This window comes from Lepisma saccharinum, chromosome 2 (assembly GCF_977018435.1).
Source record: "Lepisma saccharinum chromosome 2, izLepSacc3.1, whole genome shotgun sequence".
In the NCBI taxonomy this organism is placed as follows: Eukaryota; Metazoa; Arthropoda; class Insecta; order Zygentoma; family Lepismatidae; genus Lepisma; species Lepisma saccharinum.
In genome coordinates this window covers 6,541,627-6,559,366 of record NC_139230.1, presented here as the reverse complement: position 1 = coordinate 6,559,366, position 17,740 = coordinate 6,541,627, and the positions used below count along the sequence as shown (strand labels likewise).

Here is a 17,740-nt window from a genome sequence, read left to right as displayed (position 1 = left end):
CAATGTCGCCTCCTGTGTTGGAACCAAGACAGAAACTGAACTCATACTGTACCTTGTAGAAGAAAACCATGCCTACAATGCTGAAAACCTAACTGATGGTGCCTTTGAAGAAAAATTGGCACACCTTTCTGATATTTTCCACAAACTGAATTTTCTGAATGTATCTCAACAAGGTACAAGGGTATCTTGCAACTATTGGGCAAGGTATCAGCCTTGAGAAGGAAGTTGATGCTTTGTAAGAGAATGAATGAAGATGAAAGCATTGGCAATTGCTCTTTTACCTTGAGCATGTTGTTAGAAGAAAGAAGACTACAAATAAATGAAGAAATCCAAACATTGTAGATGTCTGTTTTTAACATCTATTATCCACCTATTCTTACTGTCTGTATTTATCCTCTTTATCTCATGAATATTGTATTGCTGAATGAAATGACACCATCTTGTAAACATTAAAAAATTGTACACCACTTGAATTAATCAAACACATTATAATTTAATTATTTGTGCATGTACCAACAGTAGATAAATACATGATGATTATTTTGTGTTGATGTTTCATGTCACTTCGCATGTATTTATCTATTCTTATTGAGGGGAGGCACATACAGATTTTGACAGCAAAGGGAGCCAGGGAGTTAAAAGTCTGAAACCCCCTGGCCTAAGGATTTGCAGTTCCAAGAGGGATAAATGTTAAGAAATACTTCAGAGGAGCTCCAATGTAGCCAAATGGTTAGAATTCTTGCCTTCTGTGCATATGGTGCCAGGATGATCCCTAGGAGAGGACCCAAAATTTTGATAGTGACCCAGCATGAGAAAATTGAGGAACTACTTGAGAAGAAGAGGCAATGAATGGGCTCTGGTCTAAAAAGCCAGATAACAGTGGTGATGGAATTCGACAATGTGCCGATCATGTGTTATCCAGGTAACAGCTACTTGCTAGACTCTGGAACTCTGTTGCATCATGGAGTTTCTTTTCTGTTCTTTTTCCAAAATTGTTAATTCCTTTCTTGTGCTTTCCTGTTCAACATCCAAAAAAAGGAAGAAAATGACATGATATAAAACATGTTAAAGATGGCTAACAATGGTCAATTGCCAGGTTTATATTCCTCATGCATTGAGTGGCACATTTGAACACAAAATCTCCCATGCAAGAATAAAAAGCCTATATATGTATACAAAAGCAATGAATTTAACTGACCTTGTACTTTCTTCTTATATTCTTCTGGCTTGTGTAAGAACATTGCTGCTGCATCACCATTAAGTGGATCTATTGGGTTAGGATATGTCAACAGCTGAGGCAGGAAAGACTCGAAGATGTTGGACAAATCTGCAAATGTTGAAAATGTTAAAAAACACAGAACTTCTACAACACTCCTAGTAATTATTCTGGGGCTGATAAGAAAGAAATGGATTCAATTGCAACACTTCAAATGTAACTTATAAATCATAGTGCTAAACAAGTTATTCTTATTTACAGGAAAAACCACAGTACTAGGGCTGAGCCAATACCACTTTGATTTTGGTTTGATTTATTTATTTTACTTCGCCTTTTGTGCCACTTTTGGCTCATTTACGAAGATGGGGATGAGTGATGATATGATGAAAATTGATGAACGGACACTCACAAATATCCATACCCAAGCCAGGATTCGAACCCGGAACCCCTGTCATTTTAGCGTGATGTGCTAACCACTCCGCCACAGGGGCCGGCGATACCACTTTGAACCGATACCAATACCCATATAATTCCAATTTAAAATAACAAAGGACAGTTATTAATAATTATATACATATATATTAGGAATGTGACAATCAGTACTCTATCGGTTGCGGCCACTATAGACATATCAAGAGTATTGGTAAAATTACAGATTATTTTACCAATCCGATATATCTATAAATATCTTATAATTTCATGCAAAATTCTGTCACTTTGTTATAATTTTTATGGATAATCTGCATGACCTACCTTTTAACAAAAGTAAAAGTTTAAATATGCAACTTATTTTGCATTACAGTCACCTGGAAAAACATATTTATTCAGGTCGTCAATGAACCATTCAGGTTCTTCATGGATCATTTGGAATTTTACACCAGATCGGTAGAATATCGATTATCAGTAAATTCTGTATCAGTTCTTTATCAGTATTGGCTAAAAATTCATATCGGCCCATCCCTAATGTATATAAATACATGTGTATAATTATTATTATTACATTTTATAGATATGCATTTCCGACAACCAGCGATGAATAAATTAACCCACCAAACAATACTCTGTTGATTTATTTCATCTTGATATTCTTCCTGTTAGCTAAACTATGATGGTGGAAAGATGCTATTGTTGTATTTGTATCACATAAGTATCCTTGTTGTTCATACTTTTGCATGGGCAGATTAGGGGAGAGGGGAGTAGAGGAAGGAATTGCTTCCACACCTAAGTTCTTAGTTGTTTATTTTCGTCACAACTTGTGTGACTGATGCAAATGCCATAAAGTTAGTCATTTAGATAAATTGACTCTGCAATACTGTGTAAGATACATTGGAGCACTGGAAAGAGATTGCATTTGAGAGAAATCACGACATGTTTTAAGATGGTAGATAAAAACGGATTTTCACTAGGTTATGTGCTAAACTTAGTAATATCAGGGCATTTATTGAACCACAAGATGTTAGATGAGAACATGATTTTCTCCATCTTGCAAGAGCTTCAAATTCTGCTGATATTTGTCTACGACTACATTTTAGTGAAATAAGAAACAAAAATCTTAAGCTATACATTTTTAATTAACAACTTTATAATGTTTCTGTATAGTATGTATTCAGCAGTGATGGATGAAATGGAGGTGTTACCAATTTTGTGACAATGGAAAATTACATTTTAAGCTGAAATTCATATTGCCACCAGATATGTCAGTTGACTGCTATAGCATTTGAACAAAATCAATTAAAGCATTTCAAGATTATGGGCAAAATGAACTTTATTCTTGAGAGTAAAGATCCAATTTCAGCTGGTATTTTCAAATCTCTGTACAGACCAATATTCAGAGGTTGCGACTAAGAAATAAAACTTTCAGCAACTTGTTTCTTTGGTTACAGTTTGGCAAAGATGACACAACATCTAAAACTAACAATAAAGCTATACTGTCTACCTACCTTCTCTCTTTTTGTTCTCTAACAAAGAAAATATAAATTAGTACACGAAACGTAAGGAGAGAATGAAAACTTACCAGTCTCTTGCTTCTACATAAGTATAGTGACAGTGAAATTCAGATGTGACTTTTGTTTTGATTTATAATTTCAGCAAACATTTCTACAAAAATTAAATGCATAGTTCTATCCCTTGGCATGGAATGAAAACCAAAGTAATCCCTTCACTTTCCAGAAAGTAACTGCCATCATGTCATGCAAAGAAAATATTCCCTTGCCGTGTTCTCTGTGCTAAAACCAAGTAATCTTACTCTGGACAAACAACAGTCTAAAGGAAAATGGGGATTAGCCCACGTATTTGAATTTCCAAGAATATGGTATGTACCATGTCTGAAACACGCCCACCACTTTCATGGGTGATGTCTTTTTGACTGCAGGAGATCTCCAAAGGAGAGATGTCCAACAACACCAAAGAAAGTGGCAGGATTTGTCAATGAATCCTTAACCAAAAAGTTCCTGCACAGCTACCGGGACCTCACTGAGGTTATTGTTACATGAGACCGCACCTACACGAACAAAGCCTGATAGACTTCGAAGAGAACTAAACAGAAGCAACGAACTCATATGGGGATAATTTCATGTTACACTTGATATGCAAGAGACTTCACTGCAAGTATTATCTGCGTATAGATCTTTGTAATGTACTTGCTGTTCATGGAAACTTGAGTCCACGTTAATTTAAGAAATGCACAAATTTTTTAATTATTTTTTTCAAAGCCAAAGGTAAGTTGGAAAATGTGAACGAATCTTTGAAAAGGAACAAATGTTGGCCTTGACTGCGCTTCTAGTGACACAAAAACAATGGTATCAGAGAAAAAATTTCAAGCGATACTTACATATCAGTATCAGCTCAGCCCTACACACTACCAATGTTGATAGTTTTGAATCTATTCATCATGAAGGTTGACTGCCTTCATTGTCTGTGCTCTGTTGGATATAAAATATAGCATGTAGATGCTTTATTTGCAATCATCTGGGAGTACACATTTCTTCCACTTGCCTGCAAGGTTGATGGCAAGCTGCTGCAAAGCTATCCAACAGTGGGATGGATGATTTGCCCATATTCTATGTTGCTTTTTTAGTGCATGTGGAATTTCCATAGAACCAGTTGCTAGAGAGAGGGGGCTTGCCCATTATCTAGGTTTAGGGAATGCTTCTGGAGAATGGTGCAAGTAGCCTTCACCATAATGTCAATCAGGGAGCTGGTTATGTGGAGGCAATGGAGTACCAAGGGGCATTAATGTGCTGTGAAAGGCCAGATTTGAGATTTTGTTTTCTGATACTTTTCCATTCTGCCCTGATATGCTGCTGTGTACACTTCAGGAAATGCAAGTTCCTGTTGAAATACTGTTTGCAGCTGGTCAGCCTTCTTCCTATTTGGTTGGTTGGTTTGTGTACAATTCTGACGTACTTTCAGAGAACCTTGGAAAGTCTACTGGAGGTGGACGAGTGGTATCGGACAGGGACCAATCTGGGTTTGGGGGTTCTGTTCTAGCACTCATTGTAAATGTGGAACTGCCTTTGTATCTTCTGTATCATGTGTGTTGGAACTGGGTCGGTCCAATGTGGATTTCTCTGCCTAGCGAACAGCTATGTTAGGCAGGATAAGCAGAGAGTGGATTTCCTTTATGTGAACACAACATTTTCCACCGAAAGGGGTCTAATAGCCACCTGAACTTCACAGAATTTATTCTGAGATGGTCGTTTAACAGCTGGAGCATTACATCCACAAATAATAAATTTGAAATAAGAAGCTTACCATACAATGCTGTCCATGCTTGGTTGATTACATCTAAGCAAACTGTACCCGACACTTCGTCTATATTAGGGTGATAGACCTTGTTCATAAACCCAATGGATGGTGATTTGAAAGGGTAATGCTCAGGCAAATGAACACGCACTTTCCAAATCCCTCCTTCATAAGGTGCTGTAAATAAACAGATAAACCGTCATGTAAACTAAACACTACAAATCACCATCAGACAAAGTACCGAAAATAGAACCATTTAGGTTTCTGTGTGTGTATCCAATGTGATGTGCATTACACATATATTTTTAGTAGCCAAGCTGATGCTATTTTGTGTTGATATCATTCACTACTCTTGTAGATTCCAGCTAATAATTTCACAATTCAACAATTTACAATACACCTCTAGCACTGATACTGACACTATCAGCACATCGATATTGGTATCTATTCTGACCCCATAATAAACCTTGACTGAATAATATTTGAAAGTTAAATAGTGAACTTTTAAATATTTGAGCCACGGTGGCATCTTGACTGACACACAGGAGACCCAGGTTCGATTCCAATGGTGGGTGATCTAAGGTTGGAATTTTTCCAGCCTTGTTCTTGTGTAAAGCCACTCTGAGGCTCACCCAGCCTCAAATCAATGGGTACCTGAGGGGTAAAGCTGAAGCATGGTGCTTATCACATCACCTCCAATATGACCGAGATCTAGAATATGTGGGGCCCTACCCACACATCTCCTAAATGCACCTTCATGGCACAGGGAATATGCCTTTACTATTAACATAATTTATTGTTCCAAGATTTCATAGTTTCCTGCATTGTAAGTCTTAACCTAGACCCCCTAAAAACATACAACTAAGTCCTCACTTGGACAGGGTTCCATATATAATGCAGTTCCTTATCAAGTCCATGCCTTACCTGTGGGGCATAAACTCACCTACATAAACATAAAACTCACTGGCATTACTGCCATTGTGCGAAGTTTCAGATCAAATGGCATGGTCTGGGGTCCTTATCAGAGAGGAACCAGACAGTAATAGTGAGGTGCTTGTACAGTCATGGACACTGCCGGGTTGTAACAATTCCATTGAAAGTCAATGTATTCATTACAACCCAGCAGTGTCCGTGACTGTACCTAGCAGGAATAATGCAAATAACTGCATGATGGTGTACACCTCTTCCTTACATATTAAAGAATTTGTACAATTTCAATTTCTAAATTCACTTTATTTACAAATCACCGTTTATTTCAAGAAAGTTTTTTGAGTGTGTTTTTTTTTTTATGTACAGATAAGCTGATTGGGACTGGACCTGCAGTTCAATGTGAGATCCGTGCATCCACCAAGTATTGAACCTGGGACAAGATGACGGCAAGGGTGCAATCGGGAAAGCCCTCACACTATAGAGACAGAATACTTAAGACTGGATATGGTTAAGTGGCTGCAAAGGTGTTGAGCAATCCAATTATTCTCCTTTGCTTTTACTTCTACATGGACCATGACAACAGAATCCCATATATAAGCATTCATATCTTATCCATAAATTTGATATAACAGGATGTCACATTAACTGCTTGACCATGAGGGCTGGCATACAAATTTAAGAGAACCATAGGCAATTTTCCATAACATGCCTACATAAAAGCTCATAGATCTCAGTTTCTTGCTGACAGGCAAATCGTAATCTGGAACGGCAAATATAACTAAAGTTGGAAAATCCTCCGTTGTACCAAAAACCTTCACGAAAATAAGGTAAGATTAATGGAAATGCAGTGGAATAGTTTACCTACCCTGGAATTTAGTCCGCCATCCAATTCCTGCAGCTCAAGCAAATATCCAATAAACATTACCTGCTTTGATAAGTAAAATTCTGAGAGATTAAAAGAGAGTGAGAAGTCATTATTATGAACACTTACAAATGTTCCAAACACTCATGCAATCCAAGACTAAAAATTGCCAGAGAATGTTATTCATAAACAGTTTATTATAATAGATGCTGTTGTTACTTTTGTTAATACTAGTGAAGCTACTGGTTTTGATTTACAGTTCTCATTTTAGATGTAAACAAAGCTCTTACATCATCATAATGCACACAGAATACACACAAGAGTTCAACTCAGAATGGAACACACTGGAACTCTAATAGCCATCTTGTGCACACTGCTTTAATGCTGATAGTGCACCAGATCCATATTCTATTTTATTCTGAGAAGGTATTGTCAGATGTCGTAGATAGAACATGTAACTACCAAGTTAAAGCATTGACTGATTATAAGTCAAAACCAAGGCACGTGGTACACAGTGATCCATCGAAGTGTATACCACCATGTCGGTGTTTGCACTATTAGCAAGCAATACACTCGCAGCCATATGTTGGCACTGAAGACTGTCCGTGAATCAAGCTTGCAAATTTCCATAGCTACGAGGGTGGTTTTAAAAGTTTTCGGAATGGAATAGAAAGAAACGACTTACAACAGTGATTATTTTTTTATTTTTCAATGTAGTCTCCCTGTACACTAATGCACTTGGTCCAGCGATGTTCCAATGCCTTGATCCCATCTCGAAAATTAGATTCCTCCAGGCCTGTGAAATACGTGTCAACTTCGGCTATTAGTTCTTCCTTTGAAGAGAATCTCCGTCCACCGAGGAAACTTTTGAGTTTGGGGAAAAGACGGAAGTCTGAGGGAGCCAAATCAGGCGAATAAGGCGGATGTGGCAACAATTCGTAACCAAGTTCATGAATTTTTGCCATGGCAACGACACTTGTGTGAGGGCGCGCATTGTCCTGATGCAAGATGATTTTCTTTCTTGCCAAACCTGGCCTCTTTTCATGTAACTTATGCTTTAGTTGGTTGAGGAGATTAGCGTAGTATTGTCCCGTAATTGTTTGACCAGTGGGAAGATAATTGATCAACAGAATTCCTTTCGCATCCCAAAACACTGACGCCATTACCTTTCCGGCCGACCGTATTGCCTTTGCTTTCTTTGGTGGTGGTGAATCAACATGTTTCCACTGCTTTGACTGTTGTTTTGTCTCTGGGGTATAGTAGTAGACCCACGTTTCATCTGTCGTCACAAACCGGCGCAAAAAATCTGTTTGGTTTCTCTTAAAACGAGTCAAACATTGTTCGGAAATGTCCACTCTGATGCGTTTATGGTCCTGTGTTAAAAGTCGCGGCACCCATCTTGCAGATAATTTTCTCATAACCAATTCAACTGTTAAAATGTGATACGACCGTTCGGATGACATTCCTATAGCTTCAGCAATTTCACGCCCTTTCAGTTGGCGATCCTCCATGACCAATTTATGCACTTTTTCAATAATTTCTGGGGTAGTAGCACATTTTGGGCAGCCACTACGTGGATTATCTTCTAAGCTGTCCCGACCAAATTTAAACTAGTTTGTCTACTTTGCAACAGTTGAATATGAAGGAGCAGAGTCCCCCAGTGTGTTCAGAAAATCGGCATGAATTTCCTTTGCTTTCATACCTTTATTTACGAAGTACTTAATCACCGCTCGAATCTCGATTCTTTCCATCTTCACAAAGCACTGCACGGGAACAACTACAAAGTGACGTCCGCACCACAGATCTCTACCCAGAACACTGACGCGCCACGTGTTTATCAATAAAGGATGGGCTATTACTATGCGGGAACCTCGTTGTCCTAGCACTGACATCTGGTGGTAATTCTGAGAACTTTTCAAACCACCCTCGTAGTTTGAACAATTTCCTTTACAAGTCTGGTAAGTAAATTACTTTTACGGAAACTGTTGTGCATTTGCTTCATTAACACACTATGATATCGAGAAACGGCAGTAAGCACCCAGCTTGCCGATAGCTCAAACACAGACTTGACTGTCTACACTTCAATGAATCACATTGTATTACACAAATACAGTTTTGAGTAATGTTAAGCCAATAAGTGCCCCTGTTCAAAAGCCAGCTACTGTAATGAAATTACAGAATTGTGAAGCAAGTACGCTATTTTTGAAACATTGGATATTTCAAAATTATGGCTCTAATGTTACAACATAAACTGATATGTAAGAAGGTGACAATCATTGCACACCGATTCCATCTCTTAATATATAATACATGCAAATTTTTAATTCTTAGCATCAGTTATAACACATTTTTTCAGTTAAGTTAGCCAATACTTAGAGAATCCTGAAAAAGATGCAGATAATTGATTACAGTGGAACGTCAATTTTACGTCTTTTGGTTGACCAACGTGACAAAATGCAGGAAGATAAAATTTAAAATTGGGTTTCCACTGTGTACATTTCAGTAGCTTAATTTACTGTAAGTAAGTAGTTTCATACATTTTAGAACAAACATAACACTGACAATTTACACACATATCAACCTTGCATATGATTATACTTACTTCCACGTGGGCCGTAGAATTTGACACAAAATTCATTTAATCCTCCTAATATGGTTACTTCATGTTTGCTTTCAATGCTAAGGTTGAAGTTAAGGAAAGTACTTTTCAACTTTGCTGAAACCAAGATTTTAACACAGTTCTATTGATAATACAAATAATATCAAACACTCCTCAAAATTAAAAAGGTAACAGCATTGTTACAGAATCTAAGAACATATTTGGCATGCAGTTGATAATAAAATAATAATTAAAATTACATACAACTATGTAGATTCCAGGAAAAAAAAGTGGCTAGATATTAATGAGCTGAACCACAAGCAATTGCGCTACCCATAATACTCATTAGCACTTTATACTAAGTGCTAACTTATTGGTCCACTACCACCACTTTTTACCAGTACCCACGGCTTCCATTGTAACTAAATGGCTAGCGCTCTCACCTTTGATTTGTGCAGTCCTGGATTCAATCCCTGCATGAAGACACCAAGAAGTAGCAGGCTTTAGTTTTGATTTATTTACTTTACTTGGTTTTCTACCATTTTTGGCTAATCATGAAGGTGAGAATGATTGGTGATATGATGCATTTGATAAAGGGACACTTGTGAAGAACCCCTTGACATTTCATACAGTTTCGTGCAAGGTTATTAAAATGGTGTATTTATTTGTTTCGTAGTAACAAGATTCGGAAATTGTTCCTTGCACATACATATCAATGCTGTAAGGATACTGTCAAAGCGTACTGTCTTTTTTTGCCAGTTATAAAGTTAAAATACAAAATCTCACATAATATAATTAAAATATATTACATTTAATATAATTCCTGTAAAGAATGAAAAACCTTTGATATTTGCGTGTTATGCAACCCCATGCATGATAAGGTAGGTTAGGAACAAAACCATTAGGAAATTATGCCTCGTACATGTGTCAACACCACAAGAATACTTGTTAACAGTATACCATTTTTGTATGGGGTGGGGGGAGTTATGGAAGTTAAAATACAAAATCTGACATATTTAAATATATGTTTCTCTAAAGATTGGTATTTACATCTTATGCACCATCAGGTATGTAGTTGCTGGGAAGATTGATTGATTTGGTATTTTACGTACTTTATGCACAGTATGGCTAATCGGGACTGGATCTTGTAACATTTGTGACTATATTGGTTACTCGGTTATATTGAACCTACAGTTTAAAGTGTAATCCGAACCACTTGTGCTTCCACCGGGTATCAACCCGGGACCCCTTGATTACAAGGCAACGACATGACCACTGCTCCATCAGGGAGGCCCTAGTTGCTTGCAAGAATATTATTGTTAAGTGTGTTTGTACAAAACACACCACCATTCGAAAATTGTTCCTTGTACAAAAGCATCAACAGTAAGGGTAATGCTAAAAATTATGCGCACTTTCTTTCTTACCACATAATCTTCAGAAACAACACATTACTAGTTTTTTTGCAATGTAACATTCCAAACAATAGCAACAAAAGTGACTCGTAATAATATTACACAAGTTTTAATTGTCAAGATTACAATTTAGGATTGCGGACAAGCAAGTTATGCATGATGTACATTTCATGTATCATGTTGTTTTGTTGAGGAAATTTGTTATAGCAAGCACACATTCACTTATCTGAAATGCCATCCTAATACAATTTTGCAAGTTACTTACGTGTGTGTACCAGCATGCACTCAAATCTTACTTACGAAATTACAGTGAAACTGCTAATACATAACATTTTCAGAATACAGAAGTAAAGGACCACCTAATATTATTTTTTTAAAACCTATGTTTGTAGATGTTTCTTTATTTATTGTTGTTCCTGGAGTAATTAACAATTTCGCCTTTCCGCTGTCATTATTGTAATACAAAACATGCAGCAAACTTTTGCAATTTACAACAGCTGACCGATACTTCACCATGTCAACTGCAATGTGTACTTTGTTTCAATATTTATCTGCCACTCAATGCGTTAGGCAGAACCCCAACCACCACTTATGCTACACGGGACTTGAAGTGCCAATCAACATTAGGCAGATATTGAATGCAAAATGGTGGTTAAGTTGGACATGAAACTTTAAGCACAGATGGTTCAACCAGCACTATACTAAATGAAATTTTTTGATGCATTACAGTATAACATTAGTAAAAATATCTGGACACCTTTCAGAGCCATTTGCACATAATATCCAACATATCTGTGCTGAAAGCACCAAACAGCCCTCTATGTTGACACCATCCTTCATAGCATACACAACTATAAATCTTTGTTGTTTTAGGGATATTAATTATGGCAATTTACAACAGAGAATAATTTGTAGATTAGAGGTTTTTATCAATGATAGACTATATCATGGAGAAAAAATTCATATTATTTACCATATAGTCCAGGCAGTAAGTTACATCGGATACACTTTTCTTCAAATTTCCAGGAGAAACTACTTACGGAAATCAGTTTCTGTAGCATTGTCGAAGTTCTTTGAGGTATTTTCTTTCATCTTTCAATCTATTTCAGCCGGAAATCAATTCCCATTGCTTCAATTTAAGCGAAAATGTAACCACGCCATTTTTTAACTGTTTGACTAACTGAACGTAAACTAACCTTCTGTGAATGGTCCGTGGGGTTATCCGGGAATGGTTTTTGGTGCTATTCGTGGATGGTTATACGATCCCAAATGGTTTTTGGGGCTATGCGTGAATGGTTTGTGGGGCTCGCACCATGACATGCGTTCCGTAACACTTCGAGAAATGGCTTATTTTAGTGTAAAAAATGTTTCTAATCGTGTGAAAACCTTAATGGCACCTTCAAATATGTTCCGCAATACACAATTGGTAAGTACGAACCATACAAAACAAACTATCTGATTTTAAAGTGTCTCCAATATAACGAACTGATACCGCCCAGGCATTTTCTTCTACATTGTTTGAATTCTAATTAGGTCTGTTAACACATACTTCAGAGTAAGTGGTTACTTACTGCACTTTTTCTAGAGAATGTCTTTTCCCTTGCATACATTCCTATATGATTCTCTTGGATATGTACTGCTGCTGCCATGTACTTCACATGTGTGGTGTCTGAAGGTGTTATTTCATTACAAAATTCTTCCGTTGTTAGGCAGGTCAGGTTCAGTGCTCCTGGCATTAATAAAATATCTCTAAATCCTTTCGTTGTTAGAAAAGATGGGAAGGTTTAGGTCTCTTAGCATTAAAATAATGTCCTTAATTGCTTCAAACACCTGATCACATAATATTTGGTCTCGAGCACCCCGTTCAAGCCTTACATGAAAATAAAAAAAAAAACTCAAGGCTGAGTTGACTGGAAACCGAAAATGATTACTCGCATAAGCTAAATTTCAAATCACAATTTTTCTGGTAATTATGACAACTTCTCCAAGTTTCGAACTTACTCCTACAATCTTTTTCAGTATTTTCAAGCACTTCCTAATACTCCTATAAAATTTGTGAAAAATCGTTAAATATCTGGAACCCTTACCGAGTATTGTTCTACTTCAACTATTATTAAGTGGCACAAAACACCAAATGAAGGTGCCGCATTTACACAGAACAGAAGTGGAACCATAAAATTAACTTGTAATTTAATAAGGTTTCAAACTCTATTACACGCAAAAAAATTCTCAGAACAAGGTGCAAAAACGTGCACCATAAATTTTCTCCTTTTAATAAAAAAAAAAATTAAAACATTCTCTGGCTAAATAATTGTCTAGTGCAGTGCAAAATTACACCAATTTACCACACTAATAAGCAGACCTGGCCAATCATCACTAATCAGGTCATTTTTTAATATATGTGCGTGTTAATGAATTCATCAGTACATACCTCCCCCACCCCCTCTCAGTATTACACACACACACATGATGTTTTGGCCCTCCCACAGTCTTATTGATGATTCCAAGTGTAGGCACATGTTGGTGGTTCTTTCCATAATCTCTATATCCAGCTCCAGTTAGCAAATCACTGCATAAAAGGATTACACCCTTGTCAAATACAATTTTAATTAGAAATAAGAGGACTGCAATTTTAATTACAAAACAAACTAAATAGTACAAATCCATAACATCTTGTGGCATACACACACAATCTGAAATTCCTAACTGAAAAGTTGGTTTATCCCGCTGATTAAATATATCCCGTGACATTGGCACACAAATCTTCAATATGGTTGTGTGTATAACTTTAATACTTGTAATATATGTAATTTGAAAACTCAAACTTAACGAGTGTATAAAATTTATAGTTGTGTGCTGTTTTGCACTTACATTTTAAACATACATTACATATTATATTATGCTTTGTCACCCATGTCACATCTGAACTATCTAAAAAAAAATAGTATTCCAAATTATCTGGTATCTCTCAGCTTGGAAACAAAAGCAAGTTCCTCTATTCCTAAAAAAGATGCCACCATAATTGCTGAGTGCCACTTCATCTGACCAATAGTGTACACAAATATTCATTCCTTGAAATGTAATTGTACTTCTTTAAGTTGCTACTCTCCCATTTTTGGCTAATTGTGATGAAGATGAATGATGACACATCAGGAACAGAACCTGACTTGGCCAATAAGGCAACACAAATCCAATGTGATCGCATGTATGATTACGCATATCCTTCTGAAAACCATAATTAACTCACCTGTTCAACGGTAAAGTCTCATTCAGCTTTTAACACAGCAAAAAATTGAAATAAAACCATTTTCCTGAAATTACCGACTCTAAGGTGGTGAAATGTAAGATAAAATGTAGTGATTATTACAATAGTGCTGTGATTTCTTAAATGTAGAACTACTGTACTTCAATACGAATGTCTGGTAGAGCTTCAATTATGGAAAAATTACATCTATTCAACAGATTGTCTATGCAGATTTCAATTTATGAATAAAATATATGCATCTATTTAATGAAATAATTTCTCACTGCTTATATTAATTTCATTTTTCAGTCTTAAAATAAAATTTACAAATTGCCAACCATTCCCTCAGACACATCATACTGATAAGAAACATGCATGTAAAATGTTGCATCCACCCATCATAATATGAACAATCTTAAGCTCAGGTAATATCTATGTCCTTAAGAGCAGCAACAGAAAGTCAGATCAGTAATATGTGACATAGTATGCAAATTTGAGTAATCATACCACATATTAATGGTACTACCTATTTATGCAACTACATGTCATGAAAAGTAGGTTGCACAAGAGATCAAACTCTAAGTTACCACTGTTGCCTTTAGTTTCTCATGGATGGTGGTGTATACACATGAAGGAGACAAGCAGTAAACATTATGAAAAAACCTTACAATATTAACCTACCCAATACATATAGAGAGAAACTTCACATGCATGTGGAAGCATAATTATAATCCTAAAGAGTTCTAAACATGATCTGCCTAACCTACTCACGTAAGCAGATAGGAATGTGATTACGATCTGAAGCAACATTTCACATAAAAAATTAAAGTGGGCTGTAAGTACCAGGAAATGCAAGCTTACATTAATTATGTACTACACAAGAACAAACGTATCACTTTGCACCACACAAAACCATGTTGCAAATTGCAGTAGTCACCATTGCCCTCAGCATCAGTCCAAAAATGGCTGCTTTCTACTGGAAAACACTCCTATGGGAGTATACATACAAAAAAAAAACAAGAAATGCACAAAACGCAGAGTAACGTCCATTAGTACGCACTTCTAAACATACGTAGAATTCAATGCATGCAGAAATATCACATGTATAATGATGGTATTGAATAACTTAACCTAATTTGAGAGATGTGCAGCATGTGGAGGCAAGTATCCATGTATTCATGATGTTGGCTAGTGGAGTTTCTGTGTTTGGCACTGTTACTGCCAACTCTGCAATTGTCCAGCACATGCGTTGATGGCTAGGTGAGCACCAGAGCTATGCATGAAAAAAAATATCACGAGAATTCCCTTCTGGCCTTCATAATAAATTGAATACTGCTACAATCATGCACCAGGGATCTATTTGCTTGTACTATAGTATATGATAAATATTAACAATATGCTGAAGTCCAAATTAAAGCATTTAAAGATGTGTCATACATAAAAAATTATTGCAATTCACCTTGTTTTGCTCCATAATCTGGTAACTCTTCGATGACAAAGGTTTGCCATGTAGTAAAAAATCCTCTACAATAAAAAATGCATTTCATTCATCCACTAATTTCATAACATGCCAAAAGAATAGGGAAACCATGGAGAAATCCATAGTACACTGCATGTAAGTTCTAAACGAGCAATGATTTTGACAAGTTGTCATGGAGGATGAGAATGCATTTAGGGAGCCTGTAAATAAATTAGAAGGTTGGAAAAACAAATTTGCATGGATTAAAAATGCAAATCAATCATCTTTTGAGAAATTTTGTTGTGAATAATAGCTTATGCAAGTGACCACACTCGGAAGTCACTGTTATGTGAAGCCTTTTTATTTGCTTCACATGGAAAACATGTTGGAGTTGAAGAAAAAACTTGAAATACAAAAGGCATCAAACCTAATAATCCCAACCTACTCAAAAACTATATAAAAAAAACTAACACTGTATGCATGTAGGAGCATCATCAAAACATTATGAGGACTAAACCTCACCTACACAACGTACTTGTACAAGTATATACCAGAATAATCGTTCCGTATGAAGACCAGTAAGTATTTAGAAAACCATGAATGAATTATACTAACACTGAAAATTTGTGTGTAATGTAAAATAATGACATCGAAATTTCACAATTGGAACTTGAGCCATGAACCAAGTTTGCACCACATAAATCAGCCTCTCTGACAGATGACAATGAGACCACTTCCCTCACTGATACTTTGTTCATGTGCAAGGATAACCAATATCACATTAATTTCACCATTTATTTCTCCCCTGCATTCACTGACAATGCACTTTCTGCATTTTCTGGGCGGAATAGTTGAAAGAGGAAAAGCGAGACAACTTTGCATCCACATTTCAAGTGCAAGGGAAATACAATGACAGATTGTGACTTCTGTGTCATTTCCTCTCATTTCAGATTTCGCTTCATTCCTTGTACTACATTCAGATGTAAAAATATACTGTGCACACAAATGTTATTACTTTCAATTTATAAGCTACGCTAAAATACTTCACGTCCCACAAAGGTAAACATTTACATCACAAAGCTGAATGCCTGTATTTATATTCTCTATAAATAACAGCTGATTGCTTAGGCATCGTAACTACGGGCTGACACACTAACCACAACAGTTAATTCTGTACACATCCTTAGCAAAACAAAACTTGCTTAAATAGCGTACATTGTAATAATAAAGTTATATATTAAACAGAAAGCTAAACTTCGAATATATATATTATGTTCCAGTTTTTCACACAAACATCGACGGTGCATCTCCAAGGCCAAATTACTATCTCTTATAAATTTTACTTACAAGACTTGCTGCATTTAACGTCATCCTGCGTGCACAACACAGCTGTCATTACCCTTTTTCTGTTAATATATTACAGCTAAAAAATATTAAAACCTTTGCCCGATATTTCACAGAACATATAAAGAAAATAGTTCGTACACAATCCCTGGGTCGAAGCAGAAGGCCAAACAGTTGGCCTACAGCTGCACAAACAATTCATAGTTTTAACATCTCCCCGAACATATTTAAAATAAGGATACAGTTTTATAACATCCGTGTCCATTCGTCGCTTTCCTGCACTTGGAGAGGACATTGTTGTTATCCTCTAAAGGGTATAAACCCTTGAAAATTTTCTACTAACTCAACACAGCTACGTTCTTTCCCTTCCTCCAACACAATGGCGATTGGAGATGTTACTTCATGACGTCATAACCTATAGAAGTGTTGGCTCCTAAGTGGGATAAAACAGTACATGTTAATAAATTATCCTCTTATATTTTATTTATATAGCACAAAAAACAACAGTTTATTTAAATAATTTCGTTCTACTTACATATATAGTAGTTTTAAAAGTAAAAATAGGATTTTTCTCGCGAAAATATGCCGAATGATCCACTTTATCTCATATGTTTTCACTTACCATTTTGGCCAGAAATTTGTTTTAGTTATGTGGATTATTTAAGCTCCACCTCCAATATTTGGTAACTTTCTTCACTTATGCATTATACGTCACTAACTCTAAGTCTTGACATGTCAATTAGTTGCATTTATAAGCACAAAAGATGATAAGTATAATCATTTATTTCAGAAAAATCCACACAAAAAAAGAACTTCACGAGAAAATACAGGGAAGGAGCAGCCCGAATCCTAGTCACGTGACCTAAATCAGCTGGTAGGTAGTAAACAAAGCGAGCATGGCTTCTCATGACATATAACGTTCCATGCAAT

At 36.3% G+C, this 17,740-nt stretch overlaps 1 protein-coding gene across 1 annotated transcript in view; it reads right to left on the bottom strand.

The window, feature by feature from the left end:
• The window catches only part of UbcE2H (ubiquitin conjugating enzyme E2H), a 29,170-nt gene extending 11,953 nt beyond the window's left edge, over positions 1–17,217 (bottom strand). The window contains exons 1-4 of the mRNA XM_083116999.1: positions 17,053–17,217; positions 9,355–9,431; positions 4,970–5,137; positions 1,199–1,327 (exon numbers count right to left, since the gene is read on the bottom strand). Coding sequence (XP_082973125.1) covers positions 1,199–1,327; positions 4,970–5,137; positions 9,355–9,431; positions 17,053–17,105 — 427 coding nt within the window. The 5' untranslated portion in view covers positions 17,106–17,217. The remainder of the gene's footprint in view (positions 1–1,198; positions 1,328–4,969; positions 5,138–9,354; positions 9,432–17,052) is intronic.
• Between the last annotated feature and the right edge of the window lie 523 nt (positions 17,218–17,740).